This window comes from Erpetoichthys calabaricus, chromosome 10 (assembly GCF_900747795.2).
Source record: "Erpetoichthys calabaricus chromosome 10, fErpCal1.3, whole genome shotgun sequence".
NCBI classification, from domain to species: domain Eukaryota; kingdom Metazoa; phylum Chordata; class Cladistia; order Polypteriformes; family Polypteridae; genus Erpetoichthys; species Erpetoichthys calabaricus.
Window position 1 is genome coordinate 49,174,685 of NC_041403.2, and position 26,441 is coordinate 49,201,125.

Below are 26,441 nucleotides of genomic sequence, written 5' to 3' on the forward strand. Positions count from 1 at the left end.
GTTACTCAATTTAAACCTGGCACTAAGCACAGGAACAGTAAAAGCCAAGTATGGAACTTTCTATCACTAGCTCAGTCACGCCAGCTTTTGGCAAAGATGTCTTGTGTGACCAGTGCAGCAAAGCTAACATAGAGATAACAGACAAACAAAAAAAAAAGAATGTCTTAATTGACTTAGTCACTATACCATCATATGGCACAGAAAGTACTTTAGATATTATGTGGCTCCATGTTTTAAGATAATAGTTCAATTCTCTTTTAATTCAAACAGGTCTACATTAACAGAAAACAAAAAATCCTACATTCTGGACAACCTTGCCACTTACAAATATATATACATACACATATATACACACACACACACACACACACACACACACACACACACACACACACACACACACACACACACACACACACACATACATACATACATACATACATACATACATACATACATACATACATACATACACACATACACACACACACACACACACACACACACACACACACACACACACACACACACACACACATACATACATACATACATACATACATACATACATACATACATACATACATATACACACACGCACACACATACATACATACATACATACATATACACACACACACACACAAATAAAACAGACAATAAAATACTACATCCTCCATCACTAAGATGTAAACTACTTTATAAATAAATGATGACACTTAACGGTGCAACAATGGCACTGTAGTTAGCACTGCTCTCTTACACCTTGAGCAGCCTGCCTTTGATTATTATGTTTAATCCATAAGGTTAAATGACAAGTTTAGAATGGCCTGGCACATTCTATACAGGGTTACTGGAAAATGGCTACTTTACCAAGTCCATATCACTGACAGCTTAATCTGTGACTGCATCGCACATGCAGAAGATGACATTTAAATCTGCTCTGGCAAAACCAAAACATTAAATGACTTTGGTAGTGGGAATGCGGTACTCTAGCATAAGTGCATCAGAAACAGCAACCTTGCCAGGGCAGTCCGTCATAATATTTAGTGTTTTTACATGCACTACAATAACTCAATTATTCCCAGAAACCCGATTTCTAAAATACCATGTAAACCTTTATTCCAGTTAGAGAAGTCTGGTTATTGGCTTCGGAGAAACCCGATTAAAAGAGGTAGATTTCTCCTCAATTAATCCAGCTATGTGGTCATGTAAACCTTTAACTGGGTTACTGTTGAATTTTGTAGTTTGTGCATATCCATTGCATACTGTCAGCCTGTGTATATATTTGCTTTGCCCACACATTCAGCATCCACAGGTAGAAGAATCCACAAAATACATTTCCAGAGAAGAATGTTCAGGTGATCATATTATTCCTTCATCTAGCTTCAATAATCTTCAATATTTCAGAAATTGCTCAATTTGTGTTGATGAGCCAAAAGTACAGTGCTAAACTCAGCAACACAATCTCAAGAGCAGTAGGGTAACACATTAAAAGTAATGTGGATTAAGTGGTCCGATTACTTTTAAAGTAACAAGTAAACTAGTGCAATACTTCTCTTACAGAAGTAAAAATGTGTTTTATTATTATTCCAACAGCACTGTTGTACAGTGTATAGCAAGAAGCATATGTACCGGGTCCTTTACAGGGCTCAATCACACAGCCAAGTAGAAAAGAGTTTGCTATGTGCAATCCAGTAACAGAAACCTATAAATAAAGCATCAATTTGACTAAACATATTTATAAAACACAAGCAGGATATGTATGAGGGAGTGAGGACTTGGGTTCAAAGCAGTGTTGGGTAACAGACAAATCTCAGTCACAGTAGGTCTGCACCAAGCATCTTCTTTAAGTCCTTATCTCTTTGATTTGGTTATGGATGTGCTGAGTCTTGGAATAAAAGACCAATCCCATTGATACATGCTTTTTGCTGATGACATTGTGTTGTGTTGCACCAGAAAAGAGGATGTGGAAAAGTTGGAGAAATAGAGACGGGATTTGGAAGATAGATTGTTGACGATAAATAGGAAGAAAACAGAATATATGAGATTTACTGATTATCGGGATTTAGAAGTTAGCCTACAGGGAGAGTTATTGAAAAGAGTGCATAAATTTAAATATCTAGGATCAGTGGTAGCCCAAAATGGAAAATTGGATGCAAAGATAACTCAGAGTACAGTGTGGATGGTACAAACGGAAGAAGGTATCAGTAGTATTGTGTGATCGAAGAATCAAGGCAAAGGATAAAGGTTAGGTTTTTAAGACAGTGGTAAGACCAGAAACGATGTGTGGAACTGAGACATGGGCAGTAAAGGAAGTGCAGGAGAAGAAGTTAGATGTGGCAGAAATGAGAGTGTTGAGTTGTGTGTGGTTACAAAAAAGGACAAAATAAGAAATTAGACAATCAGAGGTACAACAAAAGTGGGAGAGATGTCTAAGAAAGTACAGGAAAATAGTTTGAAGTGGGATGGACATGTGATGAGGAGAAACATGAATATGTGGGCAAAAGAATGGTGGGAATGGATGTATAGGGGAATAGGAAACGAGAGAGGCCAAAGCAGAGGTAAATGGATAAATTAAAAGAAGATCTGAAGGAAAAGGTTTTGACTGAAAAGGAGGTGTAGGACTGAGCTGTTTGAAGAAGGTTGGTCAAGCACATTGACCCCACATACGAGTAAAAGTGGAAGAAGAAAGAAGAAGAACAAGAACAAAGGAAAACTATCACAGGCATCATACTTAGTTTCTGATCCACTGTGGCTGATGATGACGTTTAACTCCTTTTTGCGTAGTTTAATGAGGTTAGAGTGCTGACAAATGATAACTCCAGAAGATTACTTACCCATATAAAGGCAGATTATTAAGAAACCAGATTTCTGCTTTAACCAGGTTATTCACCTTAACCCGATTATGTATGTGTATGTAAACACACTGTCACAGTCATACTGAGGATGGGGTACAACTCAAAATCAGCCATTACAAAGCCTGTTATTATAAACTGACTAATCGGTCCAACAGCAGTGGAAACAATGTGTACAGTACAGCAAATCAGCTATTAAGAGGCCAAAAGCAAAGCCAACATTAGAACAGAACACAAAAAAGTGCAAATCCAGAGAGAACACGTCAATTCCAATCACATAAGTACTGAACATGACTCCCAGGAGGTGTGATGCAGCTGCCGTAAAACCTGTGCCATCCTGTGAATAATATCCATTTAACTTTACTTCATATACTGTATATGAAGGACATGAATACCTTTGTCTCTGCAGAAACTATAGACATTATTTGAAAAGAATAATTACCATCCTCCAGCTCTCGGCTTAATGAGGAGCGGGAAAAATAGGCAACAAAGGACACATGACATGGTCCAAGGTAGCATACGACACAAGGCAGGACAACTCCCAAGATAAAAGCTCATCTATAAATCAGCAGACTTTGCCCATGCTGATGTCATCCGTTTTGCTGTGCATACCACAGTTGTTCTTCATTGATTCTTTTAACTGGTTTTATTTAAAGGTTACTGAAATACTAACTAAAAGGCCTTGATGTATTTTTATGCTAAAGACATTTAAAGAATGTTTTTAATTACTCTTAAGAAGCACACCCTAGAATCTCATGCTTCAATAACAATTCAATAACTTTTAACAGTTGGTTTACACAGTACTTCATGCTTTAATCCTAGCAGCACACTACCCACATTATAAAAGTTTCCAACGCCAAATCCTTTGACACCCAACTGCTTCAGTATTTAATAAATGTAATCCAATGATGGGACACAAAAATAGGAAAGGCTGCTCTTGGAATACACTGATATAAGCTAAAACAAGTGCAAGGTATGATCATTGTTACAACAGCACTTTCAAGGCAAGCAAATACATATTTAAAAATGGAACATTGAGAATATTATAGTGTTAAAATAAAACAAACAGTAGCTTTTATTGGAACATGGCTATCATAAATGGCACGTCAGTATGACCTAAGGCGTTGGTTTATAAACCACGATTTTGCTGGTTCATTCTCCTCTAATGACTCCCAGCATGACCCTGTCAGTGAATCACTTAACCTATCTAGGCAACAGCTGTACAAATAAAGAAACAACCATTACTGTGTGGCTTTTTAATGGCTTTAACGGAAAACCGCCACATAAATAAACATACAAAAATGATTTTAACAAACTAAATTAAAAAGTCATTATTTATGATACTAATCCAAACTGAAAATAGCAGTTAATAATAATCAAAACAGATTTTAAAGTGGCTAAGTAAGCCACTTGTTCTTGTTAGTGCAATTATGGAAGGGGAAGAAGTAAGAGAATGCATTGCCACGTATGGTATAGATTTTATTGTTACTAGGTTATGTGTCCTGGGATTTTTCAGGCAAGGAAGAGAGCGGTTTCAAAGTAAGGCTGTTACAATCCCTAGAAATGGCCCCGGAGAGTGGTGGTGTATTGCATGTTGATAAACACATGGAAGTAAGAATTTGACTGTACTCTGTACACTTCACAATCATGACCCTATAAACCTATATGGTCATGATAAAGCACAGGGACAGACTGTGGTGCAGAGGTTCAGTACATTTTTTCTTTTGTAAAAACAACTAATGGTTGTGCAAATAACAAGTGAAATTTGATCTCCAACAATCCCCCACATATGTCTCTTCACATTTTATGAAGAACAACTCTGTGAATCGCTGAATGTCACAACAAAAGATACCAAAAGTTAAAAAGCATCAAACTTAATTCTTCCTCCAAACAAACAAAAGAAGAGATGATAAACAGGGAGTACAAAATATTGAGAGAACAGAACCAAAAAAGACAAATTCTGCTGTTCCAGTAGACTTCTGTAGATCTACCTGCTGTGGCAACTTGCCCCTCTACCCCTAAAAACTAGAATTCAGCATTGTCTGGCCACACTACCTACATGTCAGTTGAGCTCTTGATTTAACTCATGTCTTGACTTGCTCACAGCCCTTTATCCATGACTAACCTCTGGGGCAATGCTTGGTATTTGTGCTGGCATCAGGGATGTCTTCAGGAAGCACTGGGGCCTTCTTACCATAGCACTTTCTGGTGACCCCAGATGACCTTATATCCATGATTGCAAGCAATTTTGACCCGATGTGTAGAACATGCCTCAGGAACCCACCTATTCCACCACCCTACTTTCTTCTGCAAAGACTAAAGAGTTCTTGGGACCTGCTGGACTATAAACTCTCTCTCTCTCTCACTCCCTCTGGTCCCATCAATTAGCCTTTCTATAGCACGATTTAAATCACCAGGGTCTACTAGCCATCCACACTTCCACCACAACTGACACTTCCATATCCATGCTATCACTTAAGCATGGGTTCTCAATTCCTAGAGATGGTTCTTTTCTCCAAGGTTCTATTCTCTGTCCCACTTTAGTGTACCTACTTCCCAAGGCAACCCACTCTTTTTATTTACAGAATGCATCATAAGGGTGGGAGTAAAATAGGGATTTAGATGCATTTCCTTGGGAAGATCACACCAAATACATTAATGCCCTGGAGAATCCGGTCCAAATAATACACCAGATAGAGTTTAGATTTGCATTTCAAACAGGATGCAAGGGATTTCCCCTGTCTATTGCTAGTTCTCTGGAAAGCTTTTACTAGAAAAGCCTGAGGGGTCTTTCGCTCTCAGAGGAAAAACGTACCATCACTGGATTTTGCACAGTGCGAAAAAAGAGAGAGTCAGTACATGGATGGGTTATTCATCTACACAAGAAAACAGTGCAAACAGACAATTCACAAAGTAAGCATTAAATATGGCACAAAAAACTAATGTCCCTAAGCTTCTTATGTCTCCTAACATTATGAAGCCACCCTCTGAACTTACTAGCACTTCATTATGTGGGATAGATTAGCCAGTGACATGTGGCAGAACTTCATAAAACGTGGGGATAGCTGCATCAAGCTTCTTGATAAAATAAAAATATACAACCATTTATAAAGAATTAATTTAGCTTCTAAGAATATACTCGTATTACTGGCACAAGGATCTTTGTATACATAACAAACAAATAATAAACAAAAGCAAAAATCTTAATTTCTACATTATTTCATGTATCACACAATAAGCACAAATCAAACAAGAATCAAGTTGATGACCTAATCCACATGAGCAGTCCCAAAGGAGTAGCAAATCCACTAATGTAAAGTCCACATGGACACCTCACCAATGCCTTTTGCACAACTGAAGTCTTTAGGGCTATAAAAGGCTTTGTAATCCTGTTGGGGATACAGCTACATGTAATCACTATAAATACAATAGACAACCACGTCATTATTATATACCGGAGCGATGAAAATAATACTCACAAGGGGCAACCAGACTGCTCAATATAGATGTCAGCTTGAAAACATTTACAAATAAAAGTCAAACTCCATGGCACTTATGTAAAAGTGGAAAGTGTTCAGTACTGCAGTTTACCTACACATAACAAGGCGCCACAAAGGAAGAAAACAACAAATGTTGACAGAAAACAAAGAGGTATTCCTGCTCCAGTAATGGAGAATCACACAAACTGAGCCTTATCGCATCTGTATTCAGAAGTAACAACTCAGTTCAAAGAGTTCACTGATATGTAGTGGTTAAGATCTCTGCTTTTGTTTATCATGCATACACGGATTTTTGACAGTTTAACGTTATTAGCACAAGCAATTCAAAATCAATTGTTTTTTTATAACCAAAATTCACTTCCCAAGTCCACATCATCTCTTTCAAGGTCACAGGATGCTGGTGCCAGTCCAAGCAGCAATATAGTCAAAGGCATGAGACAAGTGCAAATGGGATGACCGTCTACAGCTGGCCACACTGACATCCACAGGTTCAATATTTTTAGGAAACTCACAAATAAACCAGCTTCTCAATAACACAGCATGGAAGGAGGCATACACTGCTAAAAACAGATCGTTGTCGCAAGATGAATAACTAGCAGCATTAAAACATTTCCCATTTGATTGTCTTTCATCTTGTCCAGGGCTGGTTTCCACCTTGTTGACTCAATATACATGAAAAAAGCTCTGAACTCCTGTGACCATTAATTAGCTCACTTAATCTAAGAATGTAAAAAAAAAAAAAAAGTGTCAAAAGCAGAGGCACAGATTACTTGTCACCAGCTAAATCAACCATAAACAGGATTAGTCGCCTGACTCGGTTGCTTGGTTGTGCATATTTATGTAAAAGAAAGCAATCCTCTTCAGAGTCAATCACAAGTGGAGCTCTGATTTTTGTCAGTGAAAAGAAATCACCTTTAATTAAAAGTTCATTTAGGGTTAAAGAGTTTTTGAGTTTTACTAAACAACCATTTCAAAATAAACATCATAGGCTTTAATGTACACTGCAAAGTTATGTAATAATTCTTTAAAATGTGATATGGAAAGAAATGTTTTCTGTAAAAATCATTTAAATTAAATTACAAAATATTTTCAGATCAGTTCAACTCCAATTTACAGTTTTTGGGAAATTGAGACCATCTGGAAATAATGTGGCATAAGACTGGTTTAGAACAGAAAAATACGAAAATGTATTTCTTTGTTAAACATTTTCATTATTTTAACTGAAGAATAATAATTGTGCACATGGCAACAAAATGTACTGTAGTATCCAGGATTTAAACACTGGAACGAAAAATGCAAATGAAAGAAAGAAAGGACTGTAGTCAAGGAAGTTAACCTCAACCACAACAGATCACAGTGCCTACATTTATTCCGATTACATAATTGGATTCTGCTGAACTGGCCAAGAAGGACTGATGGTGCTTGTGTGAAGGAGAGTGCAGGGCTGATATCCTGTCTAGGTATCCTTGTGACACCTCAATGTAAAAGCAGGTCCAAAAACCTGAAGGATACTTTACCTGTGTGTCATCAGTTTTGAGGAATGGGATTTGCTGTGCTAAACATAAGTATGAAATTTGTATATCATACTAGATCTACATAAACAGAGAAATGAAGTGAGACTATTGCCCGCACAGCAACTCCCTTTCAGATGGCACTGGAGACATAATTTTCATCCAGCCACTGAACAAGACCAGCTGTTGCCGTGACCTTTTCTGGTATGCAGGTTCCAGCTGTTCTTTGTTGACACTTGTTTAAAGACACCCACAAGAACCAACTTTTATTTTTATTAAGACATGCAAAAACATAATTATCACTATAGATGTTATATGAAATAAATCTCCACAAGTATATATTCCAAATAGAACCTTTCAAGATTCAAAATGCTCACATTTAATTTTATACTGGGTTTCTCAATCTTAGACTCAGACAGACAAAGAACATTTTTTACATACACATTGAGTTTCAGAAGTATTAGAAAAACAAAGTCAAATTTTTCTTTTCTGAATTAATTTAGCAATTTTGAATAGAGGTGAAAAGACGAATGTGAGCATTAGTTGTTAGGTTTCATTTGTGGGCATTTCTGGAAATGTCTCAAATAAAGTACAGTTTTCACATCCAGCCCAAAATCATGGAAGACACTGATATTTAGAGCACAGCCAGATTAAAGACGTTCGACGCACCTCTACCTAGACGGGACACCATAAATTGGAACCCGAGTGCTGTTGTGCAGCAGGTGATGCCTCAGGCCTGACCACACTGGCTCTCCGGTGGTTTCAGCTCTTCTGGGGCTTTCCTCCATTCCCTTCATAATTTAGACAGCCTTCCTGTGGGTGGCTGCAACAGAGCTGCTACCATGTAAAGCAAAAAACAGTCTTTTGTCTGCCGTGGTGTGTGAAGTTTTTATGGTGACTGGAGTGCCAATTCTGCAACAAACCTCCAAGTGTTCCCTGCAAGTTGGAGGACCACTTACAGGACTGGATGCAGTTTAACATCATACCCAGGACCGCATCTCGTCTCTCTGGCATGATGATCATCTTCCTCTGCTGTCAGAGGAGCTTTGCAAACTCCGCAATTCAGTGGCAGCACTCCCTGAGGTGTGCAGACCTGGGACTGGCCAGATCTCTCTAGATGGGTACACCTTTTATTGGTCTTGTTGCTCCAATGGCTGTCATACCCAGGGAGTAGATGTTGCTGTGGCAGATCAGCTCCTTCCAATGTTGTCAGATGTCACTCAGATTAAGGCACTCTCTGGGTGCCTTGTCTGTTGTCTCATCGCAACTGTGCTAGGTGGTTGATGGATGCCCACAAGATGAGACTCCTCTGGTCATGGGTGACTTCAATGCGACTACTGGCACTAATAGGGCTGGCTATGAGGATTGTGTTACTCACCATGGGCCTAGTGAATTATTTTCTTAATGTAGTCTCATCTCCATATATAAATATTGCACCCATTTATCAAAGGGAAGTCTAACTTATGCAGATGTTGGTCTATTTTTACTAGATGATAATAAATACCTCTCATAGGCACTAATACTAAAAATAAAATTTTAACTTATCCACTCAAAAATGTATTTTGAGAGAAAAACTCTGCAATGGTCATAGACTTAATTAATACTATAAATGAAATTAATTTTGCTCATTTTTCAGTTCCCCAGACTAAGCCCTAATATTAGTACATCAGGACACTGTTCCATTCCATTCAAACTAGTGTGGTGCTGAGGTGTCACCCTTTGCATGACTGCACTCGAGTCCTAATTTGGACTCTTTAATAAATCATCCTTAACTGTGAGAATTAGGAATCAGTTGATTAAACAAACTATTATATTTAAAACCAGGAATATCTCACTTAAACAAGTACAAAAATCATTATTGGGTGACACCTGATACCAGTGCGCTTTATAATCTGTCCAGGGATGTGAAACTCGAGACAGTCGCTGTAACCGTTAGCAATGTTCTCATGCTGCTCATCTCACAGTTAATGTTGTGAAAGGTGTCTGCATCTTCTTCTAGGATTATCATTAAAGGTATATGAGGTATATCTGGGATGGCATGGTGGCCCTGTGGTTAGCACTCTCATTATTCCTACATTTGCTACTATAAAACTGACTCTCTCTTGTATCTCACTGTAATAATGCTGTCACTATTAACCAATTTACTTTATATTCATTCCATTCATTCTTTGTGTTTTTATTATGACTTTTTGCTGTGAAAATAGTGTAGAATCAAACAACTCCTGGAAAAAGAGTTGGAATCCCAAGCCGTCACTGTTTGTGTGTGTTGTTTGCTAATTCTCCCCATGGATTTCAACCTAGACTGCTGGTTACTCCCACATACCAAAGATACTTATGTTACAGTAATCCACATCTCTAAACTATTCTGATATTAGCAAATGCAACGTGTCTACCTAAAACTAAATCCTGATACTTGAAGACACTGGCCAGCGCACAAAATTAGGAAGCATCTATTTATATCTACATTGCATAGATCACCTGCCCAGAGCCTCACCGTATGTCTGAGAGTTTTCTCTCCGTATTTAATGGTGAATTTCCAACACAATAGAGCAAATATATATTTTGAATTCATTGGATCCTCTTAACCTAATAAATACTTTTCACTTGTTCCCACTTTTATCTCGTTAAGGAAAGGCACCCTATTCTCTTCAACGCTATACTAGCTCTTCTCACTATATTGAGTCGTTCTGCCAGTGGTTGTGTTTTTAAAAGGCTAATGCAATTTAGATGATCTAGATCAGGGGTCGCCAACTCCAGTCCTGGAGGTCCACCGTGGCTGCAGGTTTTCATTCTAACCCTTTTTTTCTTTTTAATTAGTGCCCTGTTTGTGCTGCTAATTAACCTCTTCTGAATTCATTTTAATTGACTTGTTTTTTAAGATTGGTTCCACTGAATTTCTTCATCATTCCTCTGATTTGCTTAATTTCTTTCCTTAAATGGCAACCATACAGAAATGAAATGTGAAATGAGTGAGCCAACAAAAGACCAGCTAAGTCAGCGCCTCAAACTCCAACCAGTTTCACTCCAACCAGCTGCTTAATGAAGTGCCGATTCTTGTTCTTAATTAAACCCGTTCTTTACTTCCATGGCTTGTTGCCGCTCTCGTGGTGCAAGAGCGGACATTTCTGAGATTATTGACTTTCTCTTTTCTAAGAGCACTGTTCAAATGTTTTGGGGACCTGAGCAGATCAACATTCCTGACACCTTCATCTTTCTTTATTTTCAGATATTGTATGATGGACACCAGTTGTTTTGGCTCATTTTGTATCTCATTATTGTTTGGCTTCTAATTAAGGAAAAAGAAACAATTAAGGGGTCTCAATATTCAAGAGCAAGTTAAATAAATTAGCAGCAAAAACAGGGCACTCATTAAGAAAAGGGTTAGAATGAAAACCTGCACCCACGGTGGTCCTCCAGGACAGGAGTTGGTGACCCCTGATCTAGATCACATGCTGTAAAGATGTACGTGGAGATGCTAAAAATAATTTGTTTATTTAGTGTAAGATGTGCTTTCACCAAAGAAGAAACACAATGAACTAGTAAATCAGTTGTACATAAATCAAAGTGAGGTTAGGGTATGCCTTTTCCTTCGTTCAAGGGAGCAGACGCCATAAACGCTTACAACCCCTTTTCTTATCAGGAACATGAGGGGAAATTAATATTACAATTATGCCATGGTCCATTCTTCATATTAATTTGAAATCAATGGAATGTAACATGATACAAAGGCACTTGACAATATTTTTTTTCTATTTTAGCACATGCTTCCCAAAGACACCCAAGTGAAATATCCTTCCTCAACCCTCTCTATGCAGAAGCCATCTTTTCCACACACCACCAATTAGTTCAGAAAAGAACTTTCTGAATTATTCAGTTCAATTTAAATTCAGTTCTTTTACGGTGGTCTTTAACAACTATAGGCCCAGAGTGCATATACAGATTATAAGTAGAATACTGTAACAGCAAGATGCTAAAATAATACGGTTCCATGCAAAATAAAACAATTTAAATATACAGCAACAAAGAACTAAATCCCAATGATTCATATAAACAGATGATTGCAATATAAAATGATTATATAATATGACTGGCTGATGGAGGGGGGGGGGGTCTTCACTATGTCAAGTCAACATAAAATATGGACATCTTATGCAGCATAAATCTGAAATTATCTACATAAAGTAAAGATTTATTAGCTGAGCAAGAACAACAACATATGTGGAAAGTAAAGCATTCACAGATAGGTTTGTCACAGGGTTATCTTTGAACATGAACTGGAGATTCTTCTCCATCTGTTTTCATCCATAATTCTTCTACTTTATCTTTACATAACACACTCCCACTTGACCTAACCATGAAAGCAATAAAAAGGTGATATTTCTCAACACTGTGCCTATTTTTTTTCTTTTTAAAAACCACCATAGGTTCTTAAATAATGGATGCCACATGCAAGTGTCTCCATTTCAAGAAACACAAGTTTATACATTACAAATCTTGATGACAGTTCTAACCTATAATTAAGGTCAGTATGGATATGGTCACTCCTCTGGAACGGATTTTATGAGAACTTGAGGTCAGTATTTGAAGACACAGTCACAGCTGCTGCCTCATTAAACTTAAAAGGAGTGAAGACTTTCAGGAAGGCTAGAAAGCCTTCAGTTTCACCAGCTTTAAATGTACACCTACACAAAACACTTAGTGGAAAGTTTAAAATAAGAAAAATTAAACACTTTTCAAAGTGCATTGTTTGTGGAAACTGCAAGCTTAAGTACGTGACCCCACAAACAGGCAGAAGAAATGAAAGCATTATCTGTTAAGTGATATACAAACTATGTGGGGGTTGAATTGAATTTAGTTTTGTTAAGTTTGACTTGCTTGTATGGGATGTTACTTGCTTTTAATAAATGCAATAAAAAAAGTAATATACAAATTTTAATAGAAGAAACCAACAAAAACTAGTAACACAAAACCAGTTTGAATGTACAGTAATTTGAATTAGGAAAACAGTGAGAAAATACCTATTATGCAATATCAGTTACTTTTTAATCATGCATTTTTAATTAACCGACTAAAAAAACGAAGACTTCCAAGGAAAGCAGCATGATCAGTAACTCAGTTGCCCTGGCAGATCAAAGTCTAACTTTTTATGCAACAGTAAGCCTATAGAATCACCTTCTGGTAGGTTTGTGCCTCTTGTCATGTGGAACCCTGCTTGTGATACTGTTTCAGAGGCAGTCAACCAAGAGGACACTTTGAAAAATTCAGACATGGCTTGAGGGTGGATGGGGTCTTCAGTCTGCATTCTAAGCTCCCCCTCAAGATTGAAAACCAGAAAATGTAAACAAACGAACAGTCAAACTAAAAGAACTTGAAACAGTGTTGTACTCACTTGGTTCTTGGCGATAGTATAACTGACACTCCGATACAAGAGGATTTACAGTCGAATGTTCTAAGCATAGCAAACACAAGGGACTACATTTAACTGAGACAAAGATTATCAAAAATCAGTTTTAAAATTTATTAAAGTACAGAATTAAAACAAACCCAACTTATTTTTTAAAATATACAATAAACTTTGGAACTTGCCTAGTAGTGTTGCTTTTAATTTGCTTCCTTCTTTTCTAAATTTGGATGTATTGATGTTTAGCTAAATAAGAGAAGCGAAAAAATAAATCGGAACCCTTAAGAAATCCAGCGGATGAGTCTGTACTATAAAAAGACCCTCCAAAACTCTCTCGGGGACACACGTTTTTACAAAACATCTTGTTCCAGATCTGCAGTCCTACTGACTCAATCAACTGTTAAGTAATTTTGGCCTGGTCCAAGTTTGAGTTTTTCATATATCCTATGCAACTTCAAATTGTGTTCTGTTTTGCTTATTGATTTTATAAACAGTTTTTTTTATGTATAATGGTTCTGTTTTTGGATAAATGCACCTGCTAATTGAAGAATAAATTATCATCCCATTACTACTACTCCTACTTCTACAGCTACTAATGTAATAAATATTTAAAAGAATGTTTAAATTTGTACGAAAACCTTTAAAAGCTTTTGCAGGGAGATAATAATTTGTCTTAAACTACATTCCAAAATGATTCTTGGGATATGTTGTTATTACACAGCTAGCTTATGTTAAGTTTACTCAAATATGAATGTTTTTAAGCTTAGCATTTACGTACTTTTAAAGAACAAGTGAATTCAATTCCCTAGTGTCACAGTTAGACATGTAATTTACATGGAAATCACACAAATGAATTTTATTGCTTTAATTTACAGCACCAAACACAAAAATATTACCATTATCCAACCACCTTAGGTTGACATAAGTCAAAATTAGAATGTTCTTAAGGTTTAAAAATAATTTTGGAGAACATTTGTCACTACACAGCAACTTTAAGTTGATTCAAGTGAAAATACACATTTGTAGCTTTAACATATCTGATTCTAATATAGTTGACATTAATTTTGTTGAAAGTCACAATAGCTCGATTCGTTTATGTTTAATCAAAGCAAATGAATCACAATTCACATTAGAAAATCAAGCAGCCATCTTGTCAAGTGGTCCCGCTTGCCCAATCAGATGATTTTTGTTTTGCATTTTCAAGAAGAGGAAAAAACGCTTGTGCATTTGGAATATTTTTTTAGTTATTTTTCTTAGCTCCATATCTCATTTGAATAAAGTTAGTTAATTTGCATTAAGGGAATGCCCTTTTTGTAAAGATTTTGCAAAGAGAGTTTTGGGATCTTCATTCATTTGTATGGTATCCGAGAAAGAGGAAGTCTGTACATAATAATACCATTTTAATTGACAAAGAGTTGTGTAGGTTATGAAAATTGCTTTAGGCTCGTGTACAGTCAATAATCTGCCAAACAAACTGCATACTGTACGTCACACGAGCATGGAGGTCTTCTCCACATGAAGACAGGAGTGTTTCTAAATACATTAATTATAACTGCTATAATTGAATAGCTAACAATCGGGGTGTTTTCAAACTACTTATTCTTGACTTGTGTAGTTCAGGAAGTACTACTATGCAAAAAGTCTGATGAAAACAAAAAAAAAAATCTTAATTATGTGCTTGTTGCACATTAAATCTACACTTGTTGGTGAAGAGTACTAAATGTTACCAAGTCGATACAAAACAATTTATTACATTTAATAAACTCTTGCTGTTGGTAGATCTTCACTGCTTAATTACACTAAACGTAAATGTGACATAATTTTATTGACTACATCCAACGTTAATTTTTAACGTAGGACTTCTTCTGGAACATCTATCCCTAAACCTTGAATTGGATTACCCTGATTTGAGAATACTGTGCTATTATAACTACTGTACTCTCTCTTGTAATAAAATCACAATGTATCTGAAAAACTGCAACTTATTAAATCTAATCGATAAACCCCAAAATAAAATCCCAACATATCTCACATTAAAGGAAGCCTTTTTGTATGAGGCGATGGCGAGTGACTACAATTAGTCATCTCAAAATGGCTACATATTGGGAGTGGATTACTGTATATTGTAATAAGACAGCCTAGAAAATGTTAATTTAATATTTTAGTTTGACAATCTGATGACAATTTCTATTAGGGGTAACCTAAAAAATAAAATCAATTCACTTAGCAAGGATTAATAATATTCTGTACTGCACTTTAAAAATTGAATCATGAAAGAAATATTGTAGTGGCTCGTAAGACTGCTCCTCAACCTGTTTAGCAAGAAAAGAATCGACACATGGACGTGTACTGCACCTTTTTTTCAGAGTGACAACATATTGCTTTAACTTCAAGCCCAACCTTTTTTTTAAGATAACCTTGAAAGAACGCAATAACCGTGCATTCAGCTTTGTTTAATTTGTTACTAGGGTTGAAACACCGGATCTTGGTTCAAGTAACTAAGAAAGACGTGGAATAGTCAGTACATTATTACATAATCCCTTGCTCTGGTAAAAAAAAAAAAAAAAAATCTTTATGGCGCAACACAAAACTTAATTAGACTTAAAAAGCTCATAAGGGGGGTGCTTTATTAACAGTGGGTATTCGGGCTTGATCTGGGCAAACGTGCACGGTGAATCTGTCGCTTGAGGTGACAACGCTTCAGAGCGACCTGGGGCGATGCTAAAGCGGAAAAATAAAATACCGATCAGATACTGATTACACCAGCATAATAAATAGGGCAAAAAAAATGTTAAAAGCCAGCACCCCTTCATATAAATAATCGTGTGTAAATAAGTGATCATCATAAAGATTACCTCTTCGGCGGAGATGTGAAAAGCTTCAGCAATTTTTGAATACAATTCCTTAACGTTGGTAAAGCCCTCGATTCTGCCGGTGGGGCTGCCATGAGCCAGCTGTGTGTGAAACACCAACTTAGGGCGCAGGTTGGCAGGAGGAGGGGGTAGCCCGGCTCCATTGGTGGACGCTTTGACAACGCTACTCCCGGCGAATCCTCCGCGTTCCCCGAGTTCCTCGTTCTCCATCAGATGCGAGCTCTCCCTCGACTTGGATTTTTTCTTACTTCTTAGCCCTAAGGGCATGGCTACTTCCCTTAAAGCTTCAAAAGAGAAGCTAAACTGGACAATTTCTTAAAACTCGAGTTTTTGGTAAGATCTCCACTCTGGAAAACTTTTTTCTTTTTTACTTTTGTTTTTTTTTTTACTTCCTTTTCCCTCAGTCGACTTTGCCTTCGCCTGTAACACACACCCGTTTGGCAGCCGGCAGTGAACAGGTAGAACCAGCCAATGAAAACGACTCGCTCGGACTCCCCCCGCCGCTTAAAAGTGCTGAAGCCTAAACCACAATGGACCTGGAACAATGCAAATAGGAGGCGCAGGCGTAGTTACCACAGCCGAGGAGGGGGCGTGGAATAGAGGAGACGTCACGAGCAACCTTGCTTACCTGAGCCAGGTGAATGAACCCGAGTAAAGCCGCAGGGCTCTTTGTCACGGCGAATTAGATGGATTGATGCAAATCAAACAACTTACGAGTGTCATGTTTTATTACGTATTAATAATCCTGCTTCATTTTCGCTATAAAATCAAAGGAAAATACACGAAATCAATACAAAGACATAATGTAAGCTGCCTTAAATATGTATGAAGGAATTGCAAACAGCAGAATGTGGTTTGATTTTTGTATTAGGCTCAAAACTGTAGTACACTCTTAAAAATAAAGGTGCCAGAGTGGTTCTTTAGAGCATTGCCATAGGGGAATCATTTTTTGTTCCCAAAAGACCCATAAACATGAAGGTTCCAAAAAGAGCTTTTATATATTTACTCCATATGGCAAGTATCCATTAATAGATGTGAAATACCAATAAGTCATGATTTTAAAAAGAACTCTTGCTGCTTACAGTAACACAGACTAAAGTCAGGTTTTGCTGGATCTGTTAGTGTCCTCCTAGGTAGCCTACCAAACATGAAAGATTTCAGGATTTTTTTTCTACATATTGAGAAGTTTTTCAAAGCACAGAGAGTTGGTTCTGCATATGCAATGAACCATTCCCAGAATGAAATGCTGCTTTGTCAAGCAATAGTTCAATGAAGAACCATACAACCCAGTAAAGAATCAAAAAATGTCATTAAAGATCCATTATTTTTAAGAGCATAGTTTAAGATTCATGTTCACATAATACATTTGGATTCAATATACAAAAAATATGGAACGTAGCACAATGAAGCAATAAATTCATAATCAACATAATTTAATAATACAAAATGATTAATAAAACAAATTTCACCAAGGATTAACAAAAAGCAAACAAAAAAAAAACAAAAACAAGAATCACAAAAATACGCAAAAGATATTAAAATGAATAAATTAAAAGAGAAGATCCATGAGCCATGGATGAATGTCTGGCAATGTGGTGACACACGTGATGCATAGGCTACCTGACACATGACATCATGGCCTCAACATTATAAAAGATAGCCATGCAGTTTGAACTTTATTACAAAATAAAGGAATGACTCGTGAAAAAAAAACATTTATTCTCATTACTTATCTTTAAATGAATTTTGGTTACAATGCTGGTTTTGTTTTTTTAACTTCAAGCCTAGCAATTTTCTTAGAAGTTTGACAAGCAATCTTTTAATACTTAGGAAGACAGACATGTAGAACTTTATTTGTTCTCAGGGAAGTTTTGGCTTTTTTCAGAAGTGCAATAAAAAATAATATTATTATATTATGACAAACAACAAACTCCCTCACACCAGAATGACTAAAAAAAAAAGAAACCTTCTGATTTGTCAGTTACAGTCTCCATGATACGTTATAAAGGTGAAGTGCTGTTGATATAAAGGAGACCCAGTTGCGTTTCTTGACGCACTTCTGCTGAATAATTCATTGACTGAAAGTCCTCATTGTGTCAGAAAGAGGATGTGCAGCATTGTTCATAATGGAACTCAATTTTGTTTAAATTCTCTCCATCACTGCTACCACCATGGGGTCCAGAGTGCATCCTATAACTGAGCCTGCCCTTTTAATTAGTTTGTTGATTTAGTGGGCCTCCCTTGAAGTGATGTTACCAGCCCAGCATACCACAGCATAGAAAACTGCACGGGCCATCACAGTTAAGGATGTTAATTTCCCACATTAAAAGAACACAGACACCTAAGAAAAAAAAACTTCTCTGGCCTTTCTCACATAGTTCCTCGGTGTTATGAGACCAGACCAGCCTGTCACTGACGTGGACCCCCAAGCACCACTTCCACATCTATTCCCTGTATTGTCACCACACATAGAGGCTCTTTGGTGTGGCAAAAAACAATAACCAGTTCCTTGGTTTTGCTGATGTTAAGATGCAGACAATTCTTTCTGTATCCAGAAACAAACGTTTCCACCTGATTCCTCTCCTCTGTCTCATTCCCTTTATCAGTACACCCCATAAGTGCAGAATCAGTTTCTACAAGTGACAGGAGCTGGTGTTATATTAATAGTTTGAGGTGTACAGAGTGGAGAGAACAGGAGTCAGGACTGTTCCTAGCGGTGCTCCAGTGTTGCTCACATTCATATCAGAGTCCTTGAGTCTCGCAAACTGTGGTCTGACTGACAGATAGTCCATTATCCAGGACACCATAGGCTTATCCACCTGAATATCTCTGAGCTTACCCCTTAACAGGGATGGCTGGAATACTTCATCCAAAAATTATTTACCCAGTGTTGTTTGTAATGATGGTCAATCATATTTTTAAATCTCATGTTTTTGTGGAGAGTAGACATCACAAAATGTATGATAGAGCAGGCTTCAAAAGGGTCCAGTGGGGGGCCAATACTAAATCACAGCAAACAATGTTAAAACTCCCATGAAAATAATCTCAAGCTACTCATGTCACATAATGCACATGTCATTTATCTAATTGTATGCTCACAATATCCAAAACATTTTGTTTTCTAAAATATTGTGAGATAAACAGTTTTGTAAAATCAGTGCACGAACATGAAGCATTTCTTGATGAAATATTCTTAAAGAAATACGTGCACAAGCATGAAGCACATTTTTATGGGCTTGAGCTTTTGAATTGAACACAGGACTCTTGATCAATGAATGAGGAGAAGGCGGGTCTTCAGGTCTATAAAAATATGTTATTAAAAAATGTATTGTTTTGAATGTGCTTAGCCAATGACAGGATAGCTTATATGTGGATATGTGCAGCACTAATGTGAAATGTTTTATGACATTTTAATATTGTTTGCTGCTGTTCAGCATTGCCCCACAGCCCCCACTGGTCCACATCGAAGCCCGTTGTATCATAAACTCTCCGGTCTCCTTTTTTCACAAAACATTTTTCTCTGCCACCATTACAAACAACACTGGGGAGGGAACAGATAAAAAATATAAACTTTGTGCAGAGTATTCCTTTAAGTGATTCTGACATTGCCTGCATTTGACATCCCCTGTGTAATGACCATAAAATCTAGGCCACTCAATCTATTATTAAGGTCTGTCTAGACTTTTAAGAAAGGTCCCACTGGTTGTGGCCTACTGAAATTTATATTTCATTGCATGTTTTTATATTCTGTGGAGTACTGCACTTAAATGTTGTAAAAAAATGCCAGTAAAATCGTCGATATGAAAGATAGCAGAGTATGAGTGATGAAGAATCTAGAGTTGCTCTTATGTCTGCTGGTTCAATGTCTACTCTATGTGACCACCAAAATGTCACTTAACCTATTAATGCGTCAATTTCAAACTTAGTGTCATTAATATTAAAACTGTCCACGGGGACTGGAATTGCCAGAGCAAACACACAAGGACACAGGGTGAACATACAAGCACACCCCCCAAAAAGAAGCCCCTAACCAAGAGTGTAATCAGCAGCCCTGGTAGCAATGCTTCCTCTTGTGTCACTCTTTTATAAGATGTTGAATTTTATTCAAGTTAATTAAGAATAGGTGATTCATCCATAAATTAATGAACAAAATAAGACTTTATAACAACACACAGTGTTTCCTAATTATGCTTTATAATTTTATATATATCAGATAGACTCAAAAATAAACGCATTTTTGGATTTTGCCTTACAGAGACTTAGAACGCCAAACAGGAAGCTTGTGGAGCTGCAACCTCTGACAGCAGAGATTTGAACACTTGAACATGCTATCTGCATCTAAAATATATTTAACTGGGTAACTGATGTTATATACTATTTGAAATTGGAAAAAATCTAATTCTCTCTTAGAGGATCTGTACAGAACTTTTTCAAAACCTGACAGGATCTAATCAATAACATTTTAGAATAAGCTTTTAAAGCACTGAGGAAGCAGATTCTCTCCCCTTTACTTGTCCTTCTCCATTTATCTTTATTCACTTATTAATGCATCTATTTATTTATTTTCACCAGCTTTAAGTTTTACTCTGCTGGCCATGCTCTCTTTCTCAGGGGTAAGGGGGTTGATTTGTTTTCGATCCTATTTTTGTAAAAATTGATCTATTTGTATGGAATGTTGTGTGATTTCAATAAAATCAATAAAATTAAAAAAAATAAAAAAATAATAAAATATATTTTGCTTATATTTTTACAATTTTTATTTTCTCATATCTAAGATCACTAAAATTAACTTTAGCTTCCAGATCGGATGAAAGCCTCCTGAAACAGGGAATCCTTCTTCCTGTGATGTGCACTCAAGGATCCCGACAGAGTTGTTCTTCAGGACTATCATTCTTATGAACCCCTGAGGGCATCCTTACTGGGCCCACACCAGCAGAGCACTGCCTACTATTATACTGGGTGCAGAACTGCTCTTGATATCCCAGCTCCTCTCTACTGTCCACTAATTTATCCCTTTGCATGGCATGTTGATTCAGCCCCATCCCATCCATGTCATGTCTCCTTCCATACTGTTCATCCATTACAGCATTCAACCTGGGAAAGGGTCCAGTATGGCATTCACAAAATAAAACACATAAAATAATTGATCACCCAAGTATTCACCCCTTTAATATGACACACCAAAGTCATCACCGGTCCAGCCAATTAGTTTTAGAAGTCACAAAAAGGAGATCACCTGGCTGGGGTTTCAATTAATTGCAGTATAAATGCACCTTATCTGAAAGGTCTGACTTCTGTTAGTCAGTATGGTGGTCTAGCCTACACAATGAAGATAAAAGACACACTCCAAACACCTCAAAGAAAAGGTGACTGAAAAACAAGTCAGGGGAAGGAGACAAGAAAATATCCAAGTCACTGAATATCCTTTGGAGTCCAGTTAAATCAACCATTAAGAAATGGAAAGAGTATGGCATAGTTGGAAATCTTCCAAGACAGGCAGTACACAAAAACTGAGTGATCATACATGAAAGGGACTAGTAAGGGAGATCACCAAGAGACTCATGAGAACCCTAAAAGACTTATAAGCTACAGTAGCTGAGATTAGGGAGACTATGCAGACAACAACTCTCACCCTAGTGCTTTACCAGTCACAGCTATATGGGAGAGTGGCAAAGAGAAAGTCGTTGTTTTTGAAAACAATGGGACACTGGAAGAACATTTTATGGTCTGATGAGGTATATCAGTCTAAATGCCATGTTTGGTATAAGCTAAACTTTGCACATTATCAAAAACCACACCATCACCAATGAGAAACATTGTGATTTCAGCATCATGCTATGGAGATTCTTGACCCTGGAAGGCATATAAGGGTAGAAGGTAAAAGGTAAGCAGCAGAATTGTAGAAAACCTGATGCAGTCTGCAAGAAATCTATGCCTTGGAATAAGGTTTGTCAAGATTACGACCTACCGAAGCATAAAGCCAAAGCAACACAGGAATGATGGGCTCACCACCTATGGGAGGGGCCATGGGCTCACCACCTATGGGAGGGGCCAAGGAGGTCGGGTGCAGTGTGAGTTGGGTGGTGGCCGAAGGCGGGGACCTTGGCGGTCCGATCCTCGGCTACAGAAACTGGCTCTTGGGACGTGGAATGTCACCTCTCTGAAGGGGAAGGAGCCTGAGCTAGTGCGCGAAGTTGAGAGGTTCCGGCTAGATATAGTTGGACTCACCTCGACGCACAGCTTGGACTCTGGAACCAATCTCCTTGAGAGGGGCTGGACTCTCTACCACTCTGGAGTTGCCCCCGGTGAGAGACGCCGAGCAGGTGTGGGTATACTTATTGCCCCCCAACTTGGAGCCTGTACATTGGGGTTTACCCCGGTGGACGAGAGGGTAGCCTCCCTTCGCCTTCGGGTGGGGGGACGGGTCCTAACTGTTGTTTGTGCGTATGCACCGAACAGCAGTTCGGAGTACCCACCCTTTTTGGAGTCCCTGGAGGGGGTGCTAGAGGGCATACCTTCTGGGGACTCCCTCGTTCTGCTGGGAGACTTCAATGCTCACGTGGGCAATGACAGTGAGACCTGGAAGGGCGTGATTGGGAGGAATGGCCCCCCTGATCTGAACCCGAGCGGTGTTTTGTTATTGGACTTCTGTGCTCGTCACGGATTGTCCATAACGAACACCATGTTCAAGCATAGGGGTGTTCATATGTGCACTTGGCACCAGGACACCCTAGGCCTCAGTTCGATGATCGACTTTGTGGTCGTGTCGTCGGACTTGCGGCCACATGTCTTGGACACTCGGGTGAAGAGAGGGGCGGAGCTGTCAACTGATCACCACCTGGTGGTGAGTTGGCTTCGATGGTGGGGGAGGATGCCGGTCAGGCGTGGTAGGCCCAAACGTGTTGTGAGAGTCTGCTGGGAACGTCTGGCAGAGCCCCCTGTCAGAAGTAGCTTCAACTCCCACCTCCGGCAGAACTTCGACCACATCCCGAGGGAGGTGGGGGACATTGAGTCCGAATGGGCCATGTTCCGTGCCTCTATTGTTGAGGCAGCTGACCGGAGCTGTGGCCGTAAGGTGGTCGGTGCCTGTCGTGGCGGCAATCCCCGAACCCGCTGGTGGACACCGGCGGTGAAGGATGCCGTCAAGCTGAAGAAGGAGTCCTACAGGACCCTTTTGTCCTGTGGGACCCCGGAGGCAGCTGATAGGTACCGGCAGGCCAAGCGGAATGCGGCTTTGTTGGTTGCTGAGGCAAAAACTCGGGCGTGGGAGGAGTTTGGGGAGGCCATGGAGAATGACTTTCGGACGGCTTCGAGGAGATTCTGGTCCACCATCCAGCGTCTCAGGAAGGGGAAGCAGTGCAGTGTCAACACTGTATATGGTGGGGATGGTGCGCTGCTGACCTCGACTCGGGATGTTGTGGGTCGGTGGGGGGAATACTTCGAAGACCTCCTCAATCCCATTAACATGCCTTCCAATGAGGAAGCAGAGCCTGGGGACTCAGAGGTGGGCTCCCCCATCTCTGGGACTGAGGTCACCGAGGTGGTCAAAAAACTCCTTGGTGGTAGGGCCCCGGGGGTGGATGAGATACGCCCGGAGTTCCTCAAGGCTCTGGATGTTGTAGGACTGTCTTGGCTGACACGCCTCTGCAACATCGCATGGACATCAGGGACAGTGCCTCTGGATTGGCAGACCGGGGTGGTGGTCCCCCTCTTTAAGAAGGGGGATCGGAGGGTGTGTTCCAACTACAGAGGGATCACACTCCTCAGCCTCCCTGGAAAAGTCTATTCAGGGGTCCTGGAGAGGAGGGTCCGTCGGATAGTCGAGCCTCGGATTCAGGAGGAACAGTGTGGTTTTCGTCCTGGTCGCGGAACAGTGGACCAGCTCTATACCCTTAGCAGGGTCCTGGAGGGTGCATGGGAGTTTGCCCAACCAGTCTACATGTGTTTTGTGGACTTAGAAAAGGCATTCGACCGTGTCCCTCGGGGAATCCTGTGGGGGGTACTCCGAGAGTATGGGGTACCGGCCCCCCTGATAAGGGCTGTTCAGTCCCTGTACGATCGGTGCCAGAGCTTGGTCCGCATTGCCGGCAGTAAGTCGAACCCGTTTCCAGTGAGAGTTGGACTCCGCCAGGGCTGCCCTTTGTCACCGATTCTGTTCAATTTACCAGTCGATCTATGTTCCTACCCTCACCTATGGTCATGAGCTATGGGTAGTGACCGAAAGAACGAGATCGCGAATACAAGCAGCTGAAATGAGTTTCCTCCGCAGGGTGTCTGGGCTTTCCCTTAAAGATAGGGTGAGAAGCTCAGTCATCCGGGAGGGGCTCAGAGTAGAGCCGCTGCTCCTCCGCATCGAGAGGAGTCAGATGAGGTGGCTCGGGCATCTGATCAGGATGCCTCCTGGACGCCTCCCTGGTGAGGTGTTCCGGGCACGTCCAACCGGGAGGAGGCCCCGGGGAAGACCCAGGACACGCTGGAGGGACTATGTCTCTCGACTGGCCTGGGAACGCCTTGGGATTCTCCCGGAAGAGCTAGAAGAAGTGGCCGGGGAGAGGGAAGTCTGGGCATCTCTGCTCAAGCTCCTGCCCCCGCGACCCGACCTCGGATAAGCGGGAGACAATGGATGGATGGATGGAACACAGGAATGGCGGGAGTGGCTGAGTCAGAGTCCAAATGTCAATCTAATTTAGAATTTGTGGCAGGCCTTGAAAAAAGATGTTCACTCACAATCCCCAAGAAACCTCACAGAGCTTGAGCAGTGTCCAGATGTGCAAAGCTAATAGAGACCTGTGCTCACAGACTCAAAACTGTCATGGCTGCCAAAGAGAATATTGATATGAGGGGAGAGAATGCTTATGCAATAAACGTTTTTGTGTGTTGTATTTGTAATTAATTTAGAACACTTTGCAGAGACCTTTGTTCACTTTAATATTAGAGTAAAAGCCACAATAAGTCCACTGTGATTCAATGTATGACAATAAAATGTGAAAAGGGATGAATACTTTTTCTAGAAACTATAATTCAGTAGTAGTACCCCAGCCTTTCTTTGACTAATCGACTTTTCTGCCTGCCTTGCCACCCTTACGTATGGAAATAAAAAAGGTTAGGATAATAACAACGAAGAGAAAAACTGCAAAAAGCAACCTTCTCATTTTATAGTTTAAATTATTCTGAAGGTGGCCATTGGCTAAATCTAAAAATGATGGTTTTGATCTTCAGCATGCACAACGTTTGCCACTATTTCTCAAACCTGCCTGGGGGATTACCAACCAGGATCCTGAGCTGTCTCATCATGTGGTGGGTGCGGCAACATGCCGTACCAGAGTATGCACCTCGACCTGACCTGACCTGGCTCATTGAAGATATGTGTTTGATGTATGAAAGCAATGATTCTAGAGGCCAGGGCAGCGTCACAATGTAGCTGGAACCCATGCTAGCAATCATAGGTTGCAAGGTAAGAACAAAACCAGAATGTGGCACCAAACTATTCCAGGGTGAATGCACGCACACACACGCATGGATTAAGGCCAGTTTAGCAACACCAGTTCACCAAAGTTCAGACTGAAGCTTATTAAGTTCAGCACTGATGTTTTAATACAGGCAGAGTGGTAGCACAGAGCTGTCATTCCTACCTCACAGCACCAAGTTCAACATGGAGTCTGCCTGCGTATTTCTAGATTGATTTGAACCAGTTTCAGTGAATTTACTTACTCAAACACGTTGTCCTCTGTTCTTTTATCACCATATTCATAGCAAACGAGAACTATTTTGAATTAAAAAACTCTTTCTATCTCTTCCCTTCTATGCACTCTGCCTATTTCATTTCCTGTTTTTTTTTTGATTGTGTGAATGCAATACACAACATGAAAAAAGTGGCTTGGCTCTTTCAGAAATCGAAGGCTTTTATTAAAGATGCAGTGCAGTGTAATCGATTTAGTTCAGATGTATTGCTATGAGTACAAAGTACAACAGAACTCATGTGCACTCTTTTCACTACACTTTCACTAGACATGCATCTTGCCCTCCATAAGCTATGCAAAATAACACGTGCAATGGGCTGGTGAGGCAGGTTTGGTGTTAAATTGAAATAACTTAATCCATGACAGCCACTGCAAACTGACAAACGAGCAAGATATCATATACTTACCTCAAGTAAATAGTACCAAGAATCTCTGAAAAGTTTACTTTTGTTGTCACAGGCATGCCTCAGAAATGCATAAAGCATGTTTTCTTAAATCAAAACAAATATGTAAGTGGACATATTCAATACATTTAATAAGTTTTCTTTATTATAGGAC

General features: G+C 39.4%; 1 protein-coding gene across 1 annotated transcript in view; it reads right to left on the reverse strand.

Annotated features, from left to right (window-relative positions):
* gipc2 (GIPC PDZ domain containing family, member 2) overlaps positions 1-16,665 on the reverse strand; it is a 69,234-nt gene extending 52,569 nt beyond the window's left edge. The window contains exon 1 of the mRNA XM_028811167.2: positions 16,126-16,665. Coding sequence (XP_028667000.1) covers positions 16,126-16,410 — 285 coding nt within the window. The 5' untranslated portion in view covers positions 16,411-16,665. The remainder of the gene's footprint in view (positions 1-16,125) is intronic.
* Positions 16,666-26,441: the final 9,776 nt, after the last annotated feature.